This window comes from Natrix helvetica (genome assembly GCF_964273705.1).
Source record: "Natrix helvetica genome assembly, chromosome: 6".
Lineage (NCBI taxonomy): Eukaryota > Metazoa > Chordata > Lepidosauria > Squamata > Natricidae > Natrix > Natrix helvetica.
The window spans coordinates 17,164,883-17,184,542 of record NC_138553.1 but is presented as its reverse complement, the minus strand read 5'-3'; the positions used below and the strand labels follow the sequence as shown (position 1 = coordinate 17,184,542).

The window sequence follows — 19,660 nt, the reverse complement described above, 5'->3', positions numbered from 1 at the left end:
AAAAACATAGCATCCTCATTAATTTTTTTAAAAGTCCTTACAAAGGATAATTAGTAGCAACAATCACGGTACAAAATGGAAAAGAAGCTGAACCCCTGCTTTGGTGACTTTGCAGAGCTGGCTGGAGAATTGTGGGAGTTGAAGTCCACAAGTCGCCAAGTTGCCAAGTTTGAAGACCTCTGCCCCAAAGTGTAAGAAATGAAAGGCCAACTGCACTGAGAATAAGGAAATTCATTAAGATTTGTCTGTCATGATATACAGATGAAGTTGTTTTCCCCTAAAAAAATAAAAAGCCAAGGATATTTTTATACCAGATATGTGGCAGACTGCATTTCCACAAAATTTGTGTCCAACTTTAATCCTTAAATGAGTGGACTGAAAAGAGTTTTGCATTTTTTCTTTGTGTAGTATCAGCCTTACTGATTCAGCTTTTTCAGAACAAACTTTTAAAGTCTTTCCTTTTGCTAGTAACATTGTTTAAACAGTTTAGGATGATATATTTAGGTGTATGATTGGAACCTAAGACGATGAAAGCAAAAATGTTTGTTTTCACCCTTGCTAGTTGCTTGGGTCTATTGGAAAACATTGGTCAGTATTATCATTACCACTTTTAAAGTGTGTTTTCTGAAATGGGTTTGTGAATGCAGCAGTGGTGGGTTGTAGGCGGTATGTCCCGGTACGAGTGTACTGGTGCCTGTCCGGAGCACCAGGTACCGTTCCGGTACGGTGCTCCGGAGGGCCCACCTGTCCGCCCGAGCTCCTTACCTGTATTTGAATGGTGCCTGCGCGATGCTCCGCCGAGTAGCTGGAGTGTTGCGGAGGCTCGCAGAGGCATCGCAAGAGGTAAGGACGCATCAACACGCTGCACGTGTGTGCGCATGTGCTGTGCACGTTCATGTGGTGGATGCCGGGCCCCGTTGCACAGTACCAGTTGCAACGGGATCCAGAAACCACCACTGGAACGCAGCTACAGTTATAGTTAACTACGATACCAATAACCATGAGAAACCAGCCATCCGCAAGAGAATTGGTGGAAAGGATTCCACCCCAACCCGATGGTGAGAATGTATGCATGAGTGAACGAAGTAATTATCCACATGAGCCTTGAGCCAGCATGGGTTGTGTTGTGTGAATCTGACCATCAACTTTTAGGTGATCCTATCTCATAAGCTTCTGTCAACCTAGCAGTTTGATAGCATGTAAAAATGTAAGTAGAAAAAATAGGAATCACCTTTGGTGGGAAGGTAACAGTGTTACACGTGCCTTCGGCATTTACTCATGCTGGCCACATGACCACAGAAACATCTTCGGACAACCTTGGCTCTTCGGCTTTGAAACGGAGATGCACACTGCTGCTTAGAGTCAGGAACGACTAGCACATAAGTGCGAGGGGAACCTTTACCTTTTACCTCATAAGTGAACAAAAATGCTGGTGATTATAAAGAGGGCCACTGAATGTTGTTCTGAGCTGTTGGAGGAAAATTAAATAAATGCATTATTTTAGATCTTAATAAAAGAACTCTTGTACCATTTGGTTTAGCATCCGAGTGAGTCTAGCAAAAGCGCTGCTACATTTTGCCCCTACTGAATTTGATTTGTCTGGAGAATACTGTATCATCATGAGAGAATTCAGCATCTCAAACATTGAGAGAGATCGAGAGATCGACCTTCCTGGAAAGGGTGATGAACTAAATTTACTGAGGACGTGCTAAAATGTTACGTGTATGATTGAAAGTAATGCATAACTGAAAAAAAGAGAAACATGAATTTGATAAATATGTCTGCAAACACATATTTGTATTAAAGGTAAAGGTTCCGCTCGCACATATGTGCTAGTCGTTCCCGATTCTAGGGGGCAGTGCTCATCTCAGTTTCAAAGCCAAAGAGCCAGCGCTGTCCGAAGACGTCTCCATGGTCATGTGGCTGGCATGACTAAAATCTGAAGGTGCATGGAACGCTGTTACCTTCCCAACCAAAGGTGGTCCCTATTTTTCTGCTTGCATTTTTACATGCTTTCGAACGGCTAGGTTGGCAGAAGCTGGGAAAGTAAGAGGAGCTCACTCTGTTACATGGCACTAGGGATTCGAACTGCCGATCTTTGTGATCGACAAGCTCAGTATCTTGGCCACTAAGCTACCGCATCCCTTATATATTTGTATTACAGGTATCCTTAACAAGACATTTCAATTTTTTTGAGGTAAATTTTCTGAAATAACTTCAATGCACCATATGTACCCTGGCAATAAACCAATTTCTAGGTATTAAGTATCAATCCCCTGTAATTCCAAGACACTTTGGGCAATTGAGATTAAAGTTTGGATGAAATTAATATAACAAAGCCCTAAATAAGTAGGAAAGAGAGCCAATTTGGTCTAGTGGTTAAGATCCAGACTGGAAACCAGGAGACGTGAGTTCTAGTCCTACCTTAGGCATGAAAGCCAGCTGAGTGCCTTTGGCCAAATTGGACTCTGAAGACAAACTGGGCTCAGTTAATTCCAACAAATCAACATTCAGTTGATTTGAAAAAGCGAAACATGCCCTGTGGATGGGGAGGGAGGGGGACAGGACATGGAACACTAGGGGGGAGATCTAAATAATTGGAAAGGGGATTAATCAAGCTGTTGGTTTATTGCCTGCTGTGAAGAGCATCTGAAAAACGAAATTCAGTTGTTGGTTTTCTGTCTGCTGCTGAACATCCAGCTGAGAATTTGCAGCTACCAGTAATGATTCATTGCCGATAAGCAGAGAATTCTCAAAGGCAGCGAAGGTCTTAGTGTCTACTCAGATTAATAATGCAATTTTCCTTTCCTCTTCTGCTCCTACAATTTTTACATGTTTGCTGATAACGTGAAACATAGGCAAGATATGCAATCTTTTTTTCTTTTTTCTTTTTGCACTGTGTCAGGCTATGCAGATGGTATAACTGTAGTTCATGCTGCCTTTTCAAACATTGATGTTTAAAATTCGCTATTGTTCAGGTTCTGTGATTTCAGGAAGATTGCATTATCTTCTGAATACATATGTCTCTTTACATATAACCTACAATGCCAGACATATTCTCTCTCTCTCTCTCTTTCTCTTTCTCTCTCTCTCCCCTCTCTCTTTTTCTCTCTCTCTCCCCCTCTCCCTCTCATTAATTTTTTTAAGTCAGTGAAATAAAAGTGAAAAGAATATTATAAAGATAGCATAACAATAGAATACAATAATACAAATAACAAAGTGTTGATCTTCTAGACCAGTGTTTCTCAAAGTGGTCCGTACCGCCCCCTTGGGGGGCATTAAAGAAGTGCAAGGGGGCAGTAGGAATTTCCGCCTTACATGGGGGCGTTGAACGTACAGAAGGGGGCGTTGAACAAATTCTATTTATTACTTGTTCTGTGACTAGGCGGACTCACACAGCAGTCATTGCGCGTGGCACGCGGGCAAACCTGCAACACCGATCGTTGCTGTTGGAAACATGGCTTTTATACGAGCGAATGTGCACTTCCTTAGTCAGTCTTGGGTCTAACATTGCGTCCCCAGTAGTGCAAGGAATAGAAAATTCAATAAAATCCCATATAATGCTGATCAAATTTCTATGATATCCTATTCAAATTTCTATGGCTGTGCTACTGGGGGTCTAGTGTTTGCCGTGCGCAGTGACTGCTGTGTGAGTCAGCTCCTTTCACTGCGCCAGGAATGGAGGCTTCCCCAGTAGCACAAGGAATAGAAATTTCAATAGAATCTCATAGAAAGGTGATCAAATTTCTATGGTATTCTATTTAAATTTCTATGGCTGTGCTGTTGGGGTTGCTGGGTCTTCTTCCTTAGAGTTTAGGCGTCCTTGGCACATCTGACGAGCGAAAATGCCAGTTTCGGATAAAAAGGGGAGATTTGAGACTACTTCTAAGCAACATCGATCCTAGAGTGAGCGAATTGGTTGCAAAACATCAGTGTCATCCATCTCATTAAAAGTTCTGAATAAAAGTTGAGTTTATCAAACATTGTTCTGCACCATTAAAATTTATTTACATGTAATACATTTTGCAATTTAATACATTTTGTATATTATACAATTAAATAATATTTAGGGGGCGGTGGCAAATCAAATTGTGTCTTAAGGGGGCGATGGTTAAAAAAAGTTTGAGAAACACTGTTCTAGACAGTCATTCCAGACAACATAAAACTGATTTAGAATCTATGCTGGGGACAAGTATTGCGCTCTCAGATTTCCCACTGAAACTCTTATTTGGCTCAGCCCCTATTTTACCTATACCATTGCTATTTTACCTATTAGGTTATTAACTACTGGTAGTCCTTGACTTGCAATCATTCCCCAAATTTAGATACTGAGAAAAGTGACTTACAACCGCTCCTCGCGCTGATGACTAATGCAGCATCCCCGTGGTTATGTGAAGAACCATGGTGGCACAGTGGTTAGAATGCAGTACTGCAAGCTACTGCTGACTGCTGTCTGCCTACAATTTGGCAGTTCGAATCTCTCCAGGCTCAAGGTTGACTCAGCCTTCCATCCTTCCGAGGTGGGTAAAATGAGGACCCAGATTGTTGGGGACAATAGGCTGACTCTGTAAACTGCTTAGAGCAAGGTGTAAAACACTGTGAAGCTGTCTATAAGTCTAAGTGCTATTGCTATCCAAATTTAGGCACCTGGCAACTGACATGTATTTATGAGAGTTGCAATGTCCCATGGTCATGTGGTTGCCATTTGTGGCCTTCTCCGCTGACTTCCAGTAAGCCAGGGGTGTCCAAACTTGGGAACTTTAAGACTTGTGGACTTCAACTCCCAGAATTCCCCAGCCAGCCATGCTGGCTGGGGAATTCTGGGAGTTGAAGTCCACAAGTCTTAAAGTTCCCAAGTTTGGACACCCCTGCAGTAAGCAAAGTCAATGGCAGATCCATTTAACAACTGTGTTATTAATTTGACAACCATAATGATTTGCTTCACAACCATGGCAAAAAAAGGTTGCAAAATTGGGTGCAACTCACTAAAAACTATCTTCCTTAGCAATGGAAATTTTGGTCCCAACTGTGATCATAAGTTGAAGATATCCTGAAGTTATTATTTAAGCTTTTTTAAAAAGGGCTGATGCTTTCAATATCATTTTTTAAACATATTAACAAGTATCGCTTCCTGGAGTGGGATGAATATGGTATGGTTCACTTTAATGATGGATTATTCCTTTTGCCAAAAATTTCACGTAGGTTTTTAAAAAATAAACAGAACACTTTTTTTCCCCGTTTTTTTTTCCCCTGTGGCTTTTGTTCTCTTTAACAAGGGGGTAAACAAACTTGGAGCTTTCTTTGAAAATAGTTCATTGACGTGATGATTTTTGCTTCTTAATCTATTGCAGGAGAAAATTTTGACCAGAGTCCCTTGAGAAGAACTTTCAAGTCAAAAGTCTTGGCTCACTATCCCCAAAATATAGAATGGAACCCCTTTGATCAAGATGCCGTCAACATGGTATGTAGAGAAACACCTTCTAAAAGAGTTTCACATTCTAGTCCTCGCCTACTGGGTCAAAGCCTGCTCTTCTTGCATGGTTCAGTTCTCCTCTCTTTCCATTTCAATCCTTAATTAAATAAGGTAATTTCGACTGAGGAAGATTAGCCCACATGTCTCTATTCATACATAGATTTGGGCTGTAATCAAATGTGTGGTGTGAATACTGGATTCACACTGCACAGTAAGTTATAATATTTGTTCAGGTTAGCCTGATCTGTGAATCAGGCTACCATCATAAACTGTGGTTTATAAATCAGCATTGGCTGTGAGACCACCCTGTTGAGGCTTTTCCAACCAACTGATCAAAACTGTGAAATATCACAATATGTGAATTCAGCCCCCCGTGTCATCTTCAGCCTGAGGAAGATTTAGGACAGTGGTTTTTCCACCTTTTTTTTCACCACGGACCCCCCCCCCCCTTTAAATAACTTTTGTGGTAGATGATACAACAATGTATTGAGCTGAAGCCAGAAACATTTCTGCTAGGAATTCTACCTGAAATTTATAACAAAGAGAATGTATATTTAATCATTCATGTATTAACCACAGCTAGAATTGTATTTGCACAACATTGGAAAATTGTAGAGATTCCTATTGATCAGAAGTTGATAAGGAAAATATTAGAATGTGCAGAAATGAACAGATTAACTTTAGCAATTAAGGAGGAAGAGCAAACTGAATATTATATGATTTGGGAAGTATTTTTACTAATGGTTGGAGAGAAAAAAGGGAGTTTGGAAATGAAGACAGCTAAAAAAAATAAGTAGATAATATACTTAGAGATATAAATAAGGTGAAAACTGTTAGTTTGAGTATAATGAGAATAATGATGTTTAATGTTGATATGATATTATTACTAGAAGATATTAAGAAGAAAAATGGAGAGTTCCATAATGTTTAAATCCTCAATATATTATAATACTAAACTTAGGGAAATAATGTTAATATGAATATGAAATATATGGTAAAAGAGGAACGATGTTGCAGAGATGTTTGTACCCAGATAATACACTGCATAAGGAAAGATGGAATGTTTATTCTTGTAACTAAAAAATAATAAAACTCTTAAAAAAAAACACCTTTTGTGGCCACAGGCACCCACGATTTTACTCAAGATTTAAATCATATAGACACTTGCCCAAAGCCTTTATGGACTACCTGGTAATGACAATGCAACTCCCCAGGTAATGACATTGCAACCCCCCAAGGGTCCACACACCACAAGTTGAGAACCACTGACTTAGAAAACACTTTCATACAGCTAAGTAAAGCTAAAGTGAAAGTATTTTCTAAGCCCGCCCTCCTCAAACCTTTATTTCCTAGGTTTTCTAAATTCCAGTTTTTTTCTTCAAACAGTCGGTATTTTCACATTTGTCTTAGGCTCAATACTTACAGCAATTCTATCATTGTCCAGTAGGAAGTTTTAAACGTATCTTGCTTCTCAGTGATACAACAACCAATGTTCCCTCTAATTTTTTTTCAATGTGAGCAGAAAAGGATAGTGCTTGAGCGGCACATTTTCATGCCTGAGCACCTGAATTTTTTTCACAGATGTCACTTAAGACAACAACGAAATCAGTATTATTTGAAACTCAAAGTTATGTTTCTTCAAGGCACCCGCTTAATTAAAAGTGTTATATAATATCAGTATCACTTAGCAACGCTCCTGCTTAGCAACCAAAATGTTGGCTCAGAAACTCTGGCATTTGAAGCACGCCAGTCTTAAAACTGTCAAGTTACAAGACCCTTGCACCCCTAACCCTTTAGAAAAAAAACCCAGGGGTCTTCAAACCTGACAGCTTTAAGACTTGTGGACTTCAACTCCCAGAATTCCTCCTCCAATCATGTTGGCTCAGGAACTCTGGCATTGAAGTGTGCAAGTCTTAAAGCTGTCAAGTTACAAGATCCTTGCAGCCCTAACCTTTTAGGAAAAAAAAACGCAGGGGTCTTCAAACCTGACAGCTTTAAGACTTGTGGACTTCAACTCCCAGAATTCCTCCTCCAGTCATGTTGCAGCGACGTCATCTGCATGGATCTGCTCCATCTTTGGTTTGTTCATTGTGGGCAGGGCTGCCGCTGAAGATGTCGACGAGCCCCCGCTGCCACCAGAATAACTGCTGCCACCTCCTCCTCCTCCAACAGCACCACCACATTTGCTGCCCTGCGCTGCGGTTGAGGTGAAGCCGGCAAAGCTCCCGCTGGCGCCCCCACCTGTAGCAGCGGCGCCTCCCCCTCCGCTCGGAGCACCTGACCTGGGCCCCGCATTACCCCTACCCCCTCCTCCTCCACCGTGCTTTTGAGAAGCCATGAGGCCTTTTTTCCCCTGCTCCCACCCCCTCCGTCGCCTTCCTACTGGCTCCTGCAGCCTCATGGCTCCTCAAAAGCACGGCGGAGGAGGAGGGGGCAGGGGTGATGTGGGGCTCAGCTCAAGTGCTCCGAGCAGAGGGGGAGGCTCCGCTGCCATGCGCGGGGATGTCGGCTGGAGCTTTGGTGGCTTCACCGCAGCCGCAGCGCCGGGCAGCAAATCCAGCAGTGCTATTAGAGGAGGAGGAGGTGGCAGCAGTTATTTCGGTGGCGGCGGGGGCTTTGGGGCTTCACAACTACCGTCAGTCGCCCCGTGCTCAACAAAACAAGTCCGGGGAGGTCCTTTGCGGGCGGCCAGTTCTAGCTGCCTGCAAAGGATCTCCCCAGCTTCCGGAGCCTGTGGCAGTAGAAATCACTGAGTGGCAGTTGAAAACTGCTGCGTGGTGTTTTCTTGTCACGTGCGCGGCCACGTAGCTGTGCACCTTAGAGGGAACATTGATAACAACAGATGAAATATCCCTATGCTTCTCTCTTATAATAAAAGCTCTTTATTCCTTATAGTATAGCTTGTCACAATATCTGATTACTGTACATGCTCAAAAGATTGTGAATTCTTTAATAAGATACAGGTATCTCTCACAAATGTAATTGAGCCCACAAGTATGGTTATAAAGTCAAAATGGTCATAAAGCATGTCACCAGATGATTGTGCCTGATTTTATGACCTTTTTTGCGACACAAAATATAAACAAGCAGCACTTGTCAATATAAAACAAGCGCTGCTGTTAGGCGCAAAAGATCAGTAGACATAAAGGTCCAATTAAACTGATTCATCGCTACTCATAGCCTGTGCCCGTGATGGCGAACCTACGGCATGCGTGCCAGAGGTGGCATGCAGAGCCCTCTCTGTGGGCACACACACCATCCCCAGCTGCTCTTCTGGTTTCCGCTGGTCCTTGCGGGCGCCGGAGCATTGGAAAACAACCCGAAAACGGCCTGAAAAATGGCCTAAAACCAGGCCATTTTCAGGGCTGTTTCTGGGCCATTTTTCAGCCTGATTTGGGGTCATTTTCAGCCTGGTTTTTGGGTCACTTTTAGGGTGATTTAACAGCCTGAAAATAGCCTCCAAACGGCCTGAAAACAGCCCTCAAAACACCCAAAAAACAAGCATGTGTGCTCCGGCCAGCTGCTCTTCAGGTTTCTGGCACTCCGGTGAGCATGCATGTTCTGGTTTGCGCATGGTGCTGAAAGGGTTTGCCGTCACTGCAATCTTCTCGACTAAGAATCCTCTTGGTATTAGATAAGGCTGAATGGAATTCAAGGCGGGTTGGACTTAGCTCACTTGCGGCTACGTAGAGATTCTAGGCTGATCCCTCTTTAAACTTTGCCATCAGATTCTACCTCTTCAATTGTTAAGTGAGCTCATTGTTTGCTATGGAGTATTCTTTTGCTGGAAACCAGAAGTAAACAATGGTTTCTGGCAAAAATGTTATAAATCACAGTCACATGTCTGCGGGATACCACAACTAGCCCTAAATGTAAACTGGTGGCCGAGCACCCAAAATGTGGTCACATGACTGTGGTGGTGGTTGGTGTGGTAGACATCAGAACTTTAATTTCGGATCATAAGTAGCTTTCTCAGGGTCCATGATCACTATGTGGCCGGTCATAAGTTGAGGACTGCCGGTATGTGCATTCACGAGGAGTAAACTAATGTCCACCAAGGCACCATCAAACTATTGAAGCCTTCATGTTCTTATTAACTTTTAAAGAGATTGTGACAATTTGCTAAATAGCAGAATTCTTATTTTTTTCTTCTTCCTGTAGTCAGGTTTTGTAATGTAATATGAAGGGTTTAACGTTGTCGTTGCCTTGTATTTTTGTCTGCTTTTTATATTAGTGAGCTATACTGTATATATACATTTTTTGCAGGAATATGCTCAAATATTTTTAAGGTTAATCTAGAAAAGCCTTCTGCTGTGACTATATGCTAATTGAACTGCAGATGGCAAAACATTAATGCAATGTTGTTTAATGGAAGTTAGCTAATGGAAAGGGAGCAGTTTCATTTTAGGAATTGCGACACTCTGTTATTCTACAGACTTTCACAGTTATGCCACACATGTTTAAACTGCTTTTTTGCATATAGTGATGGCTGTTTCTTGATCTTTGATTGGGCAAAGTGCTTCAGGGAGTCCCTGCCACATTATGGGGAATAGTTAGGGAGTAAGATTGGTAGTTCTATAAGCACTTGAGAAGAATGCTTTAAAATTAGGTTTTGTTCAAGAATTTAAATTAAACATTCATACACACCCAGGTGCATTCTTCAAGTTACACAGAGAATTAGTTCTGAAACCATTAGCTTGGAAACTGGCTGGTTCCCACACATTATAGTCTAATGAAGAGCAGACAGGTTATCGAAGCGTCTATGTGCTACATCGTTGCTCTTATCTTCTCGAGGTGGAGCTCTTGCCTCACAATCAGGAGGTTGTGAGTTCAATCCTAGGTAGAGGCAGATGTAAGGTCTCCTGCTTGGGCAGGAGGTTGGACTAGATGACTTGCAAGGTCCCTTCCAACTCTGATAATTTGTTATTGTTACTTTTGCTAATTGATAAGAATCTATCCTTCAATTGGTGGCAAAAGTAGCATCTCTCCCAATTGATCAACACTCACATCTGTACAAACTGGGTTTTCATTGGAGTCACCTCATATTTTGTCAAGAAGCTCCACGCAATTAAATAATTAGAGTGGAAGATGAGTTTCAGACCTCTCATAGTAGCTTCCCCTTTGATGGAACCAACCCATTTGCTCTTGAGGGAAAAAATGGCAATGGCACATTACAGAATGTTCAGAATTTCTGTTGTTACCCTCCAAACCTGCCCCTCCTTCCCGCAGCATTGAGCATGATCCAATCTGGGTCACTCACCAGGACCAGAAGTTTAGTTTTCCAAGCTTTCGGACTTGTGCTGGAACCCATCCTCAGGGAACTTCTCTCTCACCAGAATTCTGTCTCACATTTTGGTGAGAGATAAGTTCCCTCTGGATGGGCTCCAGCACAAGTCAGAAAGCTCAGAAGATTAAACCTCTGGTCCCGGTGACTGAGCTAGATTGGATCCTGCAACATTATCCTGGAACATGTACCATATTTTTCGGACTATAAGATGCACCCCCCCCCCAAAGTAGGTGGAAATGTCAGTGTGTCTTATAGATTGAATACGGCCCCTGTGTTTGGTCTCTTGAAACACACCCCCCCCCCGTGTCCTGTTTTTGCCAAAAATGGGCCCATTTTTCACGACCCCAGGATACGCCGAGGGTTTGGGAGGGCTGTAGAGTGCTCCTAGGGGCCGGAGGTGGCAAAAATGGCACGCCAAGAGGGTTTGGGAGGCCTGCAGAGTGCTGGGGGGGGGGGGGCTGAGGGAGGGCAAAAACAGGCTTCCTTTTTTTCCAAAAAGGGGCCCATTTCTCACAAAAAATGGGATGTGTAGAGGTTTTGGGATGCCTGCAGAGTACACCTGGGGGCCAGGGAGGGCAAAAACCAGATTCACGGAGGCCAAAAACTATTTTTTCTTGTTTTCCTCTGTGAAACCTAGGTGCGTCCTATACTCTGGTGCGTTTTATAGTCCAAAAAATACAATATATTTGCCTTCATTTGTGAGCATTGAGCATGCTCATTTCTTTTTCTCGATTGGGAGTTTGTTGGGTTTCCATTTTATTATTTTGAGATTGTTCCAGACTTGTTGATAATTCCTCTTGTATATACCTGGAACCATTTTGGCTACTAATGTTGAGCACTCCGTGGGTCAGTGTATGCATGTGTGAACAGTTCTATCAATTATGTGCAAGTGGGCAGCACAATCTTCAAAATGGCTTCATGTGTCTTCCAGAGGCTTAGCAGTTTTCAGACACTTTAACAAATACATCAGAAAAATTGTACTGAACTCATGCTTCACTTTCCTCATCTTTTCCTCTTTTTTTAATGAAATATTTTCAGAAAATTGTTTCCAAGAGAGTTTTATACAGATTAGTGCATTTGTATAATGATGAACTGGATTCCCTTTAGCTACGGTGTTTAGACACACATTTTTAATTGATATACAAAATATTTGCTACTATTAAATTATATGACTGTGGCAATACTTTTAGCCTTAATACTGGGTTGTATAATTGACATGCATGTAATATTCACATCCTTTTCAATTTTATATAATGCCCAGTACTTGCCAAGGAAATAGGCTTTTTTGTTAACTGCTTTCTTGAGAAATCTGTAACTAATGCACAAGGTTATAAATTAATTTTAAGAACTATGGCAAATTCCATTGCTACACAATTATGCAAAATCAATGGAGCTTAAGGCTGGGAATTGTAACTTTTTAAGAATGTTGTGTTTAATTAAATGTTAAGAAAGAGGGTTTTTTTCAACCCTAGTTTCTTGTTAATAAGCATTATTGGCTTTGTCAAATGACTACTATGTATAGATTAAGACCCAGGCCTTGTCGACTGAAAGGTTGGCAGTTTGACACCCAAGTATCGCATGACGGGGTGAGCTCCTGTTTCTAGCCCAGCTCCTGCCAACCTAGCAGTTCAAAAGCATGCAAATGTGAGTAGATAAATAGGTTCCACTGCGGTGGAAATATAACAATGTACCACGCTCCTCAGCGTATAGTCATGTCAGCTACATGACCCTGGAAGCTTCTTTGGACAACCCTGGCTCGCTCAGCCAGAAAACAGAGAGGAGCACGCTCCTTAAAGTGTGCTTGGACACAACTGGGCAGGGAAAACCTTTACTTTTATAGATTTTTACAGTACAGGAATGTCCATAATAGAGGTAATGATGCAGCTGACAGGTGTATTTTCTTCTCTTCTCACAGCTATGCATGCCCAAAGGGCTATCCTTCAGGACTCAATCTGACCCCAGAGATCCCCAGTTCCATTCCTTCATCATTACGCGGGAAGATGGTTCCCGCACCTACGGATTTGTACTCACATTTTTCGAGGAGGTCACAAGCAAGCAGATCTGCGCGGCCATGCAAACGCTTTATCAGATGCACAATGCGGAGCAATGCAACAGCGTCTGTGCCTCGTCGTCATGCAGCATGGACTCGCTGGCTAGTAGTCTGGATGAAGGAGACTCCACATCCCTGGCCAAAATGCAGCGCTGCAACTCGTACGACATCAACAGGGACACGCTGTATGTTTCCAAGTGTATATGTGTCATTGCTCCCCTGCCTTTCATGCAGGCGTGCAAGAAATTCCTCATCCAGCTTTACAAAGCGGTCACTTCTCAGCAACCTCCACCTTTGCCTCTGGAAAGCTACATACATAACATTCTTTATGAAGTACCCCTTCCGCCCCCAGGAAGATCCCTCAAATTCTATGGGGTTTATGAGCCTATAGTCTGCCAGAGACCGGGCCCTAATGAACTCCCCCTATATGACTATGCTCTCCGGGAAGCCTTTGAGCTGCTGGGCTTGGAGAATCTCATACAAGTGTTTACATGTGTCCTCCTAGAAATGCAGATCCTTCTTTATTCTCAAGGTAAGTGGACTTCTCCTAACCTGACTGTGATTTGACTTTTCTTGTCTTCCAAAATACTGACGCCACCCAATATAATATTGTGACGATTTTAGCACCACAATAAAGGGTGTTTTCATAAAAAAGGAAAAGGTACTCTGATGTTTTGTCAGGTGGAGGAGAATGGGTCTATAGGGTTTTGAAAAGCTGTCTCCTGTCTAGCAAACAAACAGATTTAATAAAGAAATAGACACTGAGGACTAGTAATAAATTTTGTCTCCCTTTTCTATGTATGTAGATCTTTCTGGATAACCTGGCACCATTTGCCTCCAAAATAGCACTAGCACCTATATACCGCTTTATAATGCTTTACAGCCACCTCTAAGCTGTTTACAGAGTCAGCATATTGCTCCCAACAATCTGGGCCCTCATTTTACCAAACTCGTAAGGATGGAAGGCTGAGTCAACCTTGAACCAGTCAAGATCAAATTCCAGACTGCAGGCAGAATTTGCCCACATTACTGCATTCTAATCACTGCACCACCCAGGTTCCTTATAGTGCCATACGAGAAGACAGACAACAGACAGGAAATCTATCAACAGAATGATAAGTGGAGGGAAAGTTTGACTGCCTACCCCATGCCAACCACAAAGGTTTTTTTGGCTAGGAAGGGATGTATGGATAAGATGTATTAATAATGGGTCACTCGTTACTACAAAAATTACAACCACACCTTCCCCCTGTGCAAGATTTTGAAAAATAAATTTGAAATCATCTGACATATTCTTTGAAAAATTACAATATTACCTGCAGGCACAAACTAAAAGACAGGAAATTGACACCGAAAGCAGTAACCATCTTCCAAGAAAGCTATAATTGTCCGGAAGATAGGAAAATGCTTATTAATTGATAAGATCAAGGATTTATGTTCCAATATTTTTCTGGTTTTAAATAGCTTTGCGGAGACACCTTACATATTTTGAAAGCAATTATCCCTGACAGTGATTAGCTTCTTTAAAATAATTTTAAACGTGGAAGTTTTCTTATGCCAACAAAGAATCTAATGAAATTTGGTGGATGGGGAAGGAATAGATATTTCAATAGTTTTGGAATAGTACTGTTTTTAGACTGATACCGCTGCTTTCTAGAGAGCAGTAATAGAATATGATTGCCATGAGATTGGGGTCAGAGAAAGATAAATTAATTCGTTAGTTCTGCATATACATAGAACGTGAGTGAGTCTACAAATAATCTAAAGAAGAATCTAATTTTTTCTAACCTTTTATTTTAGGCCCTCCAGCTAAACTAGACAGGAGACAGTACCAAGATGAGCGAATGCTATTTTATTGTAAAGCTAGAAGGACGAAATCTTGAAAATCTGAAGATGCAATTCTCCTGCCTTTTAACAGCCTGATCAGTTAGGGCAGGTTCTTGCTAACTTTCTTTTCTGACCCTTAAGCCTCTGGAACTTCCTTCCTCTCTTATCTTATGGTTTCCTAAGCAGCATCTCTTCCTGCATCCCTCAAAATCATTCCCAGATAACATTACAAAGCCCCGTTCTGTCCAAGAGCATTTAATAAACTCCCCAGAACATTTTAATGATAGTGGATACCAGTGATGATTTAACCTTTTTGGCACCGAGTGCCGAAAGCAGTGCATGTGCGCCCCTCCCCCCCTGCATGCACGCGCAACCCTCTGTGTGTGTCCCGCATGCGCATGTGACCCCATGTGCACCCCATTCATCTGCGTGCAACCCCCACACACATGCATGTGACCCCCCCTTGTCTGGGCCCCATCCCCGCACATGCACACATGACACCCCCCCATATGCACTCCGCCCCCCCTGTGTATGCGCGGCAAAGACCCAAAAATCAGCTGGGCAGTGGGAGGCACACGCACATGCCCAGCGGAACGGAGGTGAGGGGACTGCTTGTGTCCCTGCAGAAAGGGCTTGGCGTGCCACAGGGTCGTCCTCACGGATATATGCCATTCTTCAGCAGAGCTTCCAAAGCAATTTACCAAAACACAGTAATATATCTATAAAATATGATAAAGTTGCCAGAAGGTTCTTCTCCCCCTCCTCAAATACAGGTAGTCCTTGAGTCATAACACTTCATTTAGTGACTGTTCAAAGTTACAATAACACTGAAAAATGTGACTTATGACCATTTTTTACACTTATAACCGTTGTGGCCACTCCATAGCCGTGTGGTCAAAATTGGCAACTGGCTCATATTTATGACGGTTGCAGTATCCCAGGGTCATGTGATCCCCTCTTGCAACCTTCTGCCAAGCAAAGTCAATGGGGAAGCCAGATTCATTTAACAACCAAGTTACTAACTTAGCAACGGCAGGGATTTACTTAACAACGGTGGCAAGAAAGGTTGTAAAACGGAACAAAACACTTAACAATTGTGCCATTTAGCAATTGTAGTCGTAAGTCGAGGATTACCCGTATATTAAACATTGTCCAATAACAGCAGCAACAAGAAAATAAAATAAAATATTGCTTTTGACCAAGAGCATTGGGAAATTTTTTGGACTTCCTTTCTGGATGGAAATGAGGGGAACATGGAACTCCTGGCCACTTCAGAAGCCAGTGCCCTGCTTTGAAGAATTGAGGTTCTGCAAAATCAGCAGATTGGATGTTTGTCCCAATCACAGCAGGGGACTGGAGAAGCTTATGGGCATCTTTACTTTTCAGCAAAAGTTGTCTGAAAGCAAGTATTCCTTCCTCCTCCATCTCTACCTCTTCCTCCTCCTCTGCCCCTTTAATGCAGTAGGGATGATTAGCATAGGATAGGGTTCCCCAATCTGATGCCCTCTATACTAGAAACTACTAGAAACGCTAACTCACAAACCAGGGGTATCAATTCCACTCTCATTGCGGGCAGGGGTGGGTTCCGGCAGGCACTACTGACGGGTCACTTGTGGGCACGCTGCGCACACTTACATGCTGCGTGGGGGGCATGCACAGTGCAATAAAAATTGTTCTGCGCATGCGCAGAAGCGAAAAACAAGATGGTGTCGCCCAGAGAACCAGTTTGGGGCGTGGCAGGCCTGGGTTGCTGCTGATTCCAGCGACCCAGGCCACCAAACTACTACCGGTTCAGCCGAACCGGGTCGAACCAGTAGGAACCCATCACGGATCGCAGGCCATATTGTGATGTAACACAATTATTTTTGCCTTTGCGGAACCAGGGTGTGTGTGGCCTGTGTGGGCCATATCTGGCCCGCGAGCTGCCATGTTGACAGGCCTGCCACAAACCACAGCCCAGTGTTTCTCAACTTTGGCAACTTTAAGATATATAGATTTCAGCTCTCGGAATTCCCCAGCCAGTCATGAGTTGAAGTCCATAGATCTTAAAGTTGCTGAGAAACACAGCTAAAGGCTACACCCGCTGAGAATTCTGAGATGCGTAAAGCTGAGAAGGTTGATTTAGGATACTGTACTTGGTGGAGTGTATGTTTGGTGACTGACTGATAGGCTCATTGAGACTGGAGTGCAAATCCATTATATTTAATGGAGAACCATGGGAGACATGCGTTTTTAGACTAGCTCAGACCGCGAGCAAGAAAGAAGGAATGACACTCCAGTGTATTGTCAATGAGAACATTACAAACTTTGGTTTCATTATTAATGTGCCTCAGATGGCTGAGATAATCAAAGTGGTTTTCTTGTTTTTCTGCAAAAGTTTATTTTGTCTGGCTTTTACTGTTCTTGGGAAAGATTAATTGGGTCAGAATGAAAGAAAACTGTGGATTTCCAGGGGCCTCTTTCCTTGCCATTCAAATTTGAATTCCTGCATGAACGCTCATCAAACTGTTTTTTTCCCCATGCTGGAAGCTTGGTAATATACTCTAATGTAGATCAGGCATAAACATGGGTAACGTACTTGAGAAATAGAATAGTTGTTTTTTTCCTCATTAATGTTTCCCCAGCAGAGAGATAATGGGAAGTCATATAACTAGTGATGTGTGATATTTACAGTAAATGCATCTCAAATCGAACTGATCTATATTTTCTGAGGTCATTATTTAGGGGCACTCCCCTCAAAAACAGTTGTTGAAATAATATTTAAATTATCTCTTTCTCAAGCACCCATTTGGAATGTTTTTGTTAAATATTCCACTAGTTTTATTTGGAAACAGAGACGCAGACCGTTAGGCTAAAGGTCTGGTAGTTAAATTCTTGTTTAACACATCTATATTTTCTCCATGGGTTGTACTTGAGCTTAAACTGTGAGCATTGTGTGTTCATTAATCAAAAATCACATTACTGTTATAACTATTTAAGTTTCAGAAAGTGGTGCTGTTAATACCGATGACAGGTGCTACTTCTTTGAATTTCGATTTGCCATAATCAGCTGTCAAAACACTTGTGAGGAGAGTACTTTATGGAAATGTGATTAAAATACATCCTAAGGATTAACCTCTGTAGTTAATTCTCATTCTGTCTTAAAGTGAATTTGCATGCTGTCTAAACATTTCATAGCTTGCTTTGAATGGCAGTTCTACAGTTAACAATTTAATCCATTTTACACGGGGGAGGGGGAGTTAACCTACTACGCATTAAATCAAGTCAATAAATGCCTATTACAATGTGTATCCTGCGGATTTAAAAACTGCTTTGCAGTTGCCATCTGCTGGGCATCGAAATGTACATGAAAATTTGAAAGTAATGGGATTTTAGAGACAATTCTGTTTTGGGTTTCTTTGTTTAGACTATCAGCGTCTGATGACGGTTGCGGAAGGGATCACAACCTTGCTGTTCCCATTCCAGTGGCAACACGTGTATGTCCCCATCCTTCCAGCCTCGCTCTTACATTTCCTGGATGCTCCTGTACCTTACTTGATGGGCCTCCAATCCAAAGAAGGAACAGATCGTTCTAAGCTGGAACTTCCTCAAGAGGTAAACGTTGCTTGCAGCCCTTCATGGCTTGGGTCTGGGTTTTCTGAGGGACCATCTCTTGCGGGTTATAGTCACTCAACACACTAGATAGGCCGGGCAAGGAATGTTGCAGGTCCAGTGGTGGGATTCAATTTTTTTTTACTAACGGTTCTGTGGGTGTGGCTTGATGGGCATGGCAGGAGAAGGATACTATAAAATCTCTATTACCACTCCACTCCAGGGAAAGGATAGTATAAAATCTCCATTCCCTTCCCACTCCATGGGAAGGTTACAGCAAAATCCCAATTTCCTCCCGGTCAGCTGGGACGCGGGAGGCATAGAATAGATGGGGGTGGGGCCAGCCAGAGGTGGTATTTATCAGTTCTCCGAACTACTCAAAATTTCTGCTACTGGTTCTCCAGAACTGGTCAGAACCTGCTAAATACCACCTCTGTGCAGGTCCCATCTCTTAAGGCGGTACTTCTGATAAGACCTTCTCTGTGGTGGCTCCTTTCCTTTGGGTTATCATCCCCGCAGAGATTAGACTAGCCCCCACTTTGACACAATTCTATAAGGCCCTGAAGTCTTGGTTCTGTCAATGACCCTGGGGAACTCAGAGTGAGATGGAGCCCATTAAGCGGTTCTTCGTTTGATTGTGTGTTGCCATCAGGGGGTGAGGAGTTATTGCTTTTTATTCTTTTATACTGTGTTTTTCCTGTTAGTAAGCTGCCCAGAGTCCCTGAGACTGAGTGGACAGCCATATAAATCTCCCAAATAAATAAACTAACAGCAGCATTGCCAGTGCATAGTTAGGGTTCCCTGGGTGAAGACTTGTTGGGCGTTCTGATTGTTTACAACGATGCGAGATGGAAATTCAAATATAACTTGTGAATGCAGAACAGGGAACTATCAACAATTATATCCAGGCACCGTAATTAAAATATCTCCCCGCTTCACATTCCCAGGCAGACACACAAGAAGGTAGGTAAGAAAATTTATTGCTGAGAAATAAGAGGCCACATGTACAAAGACGTCTTAACGGTGGCCTTGTCCTCTATGTATTGTTAATCTTTAGGTTTAAAATCCTGGGCCTCTTTGGCTTCTGTTTTCCGAGCTTTGAAGGTTTCTGCCATCTGTCTGCTTATAAAACGATACTCTAGCATAAAAATCAGAGATTTCCACTTCATGGAAATCCATTCTTACGGGTCAATTCTTATGCATGTGCTTTGGAAGGGGCGAGAAAATGAATGAAGCATGTTAAGGCAGGTTTGACATTTTCTAGGATCACAAGGTTAACTAAAGAAAGCAGCTGCTTGGTCTTCTAAAAAGATGCATCCATTTGAAGGTGTTATATATACAGATGAAACTCAACACACTACGCAGCCCTAGTAAATATTTTATATTACAAGGAACTTGCTCCTCTTTGAGAGTTGGAGGAATTGACAAAAAG

At 42.4% G+C, this 19,660-nt stretch overlaps 1 protein-coding gene across 2 annotated transcripts in view; it reads left to right on the top strand.

The window, feature by feature from the left end:
* The window catches only part of DENND5B (DENN domain containing 5B), a 149,548-nt gene that overhangs the window by 70,842 nt on the left and 59,046 nt on the right, over positions 1-19,660 (top strand). For both annotated transcript variants that reach the window (XM_081957390.1, XM_081957389.1), the window contains 3 exons: positions 5,352-5,461; positions 12,676-13,342; positions 18,044-18,231. In XM_081957390.1, the coding sequence (XP_081813516.1) occupies positions 5,352-5,461; positions 12,676-13,342; positions 18,044-18,231 (965 nt within the window). The remainder of the gene's footprint in view (positions 1-5,351; positions 5,462-12,675; positions 13,343-18,043; positions 18,232-19,660) is intronic.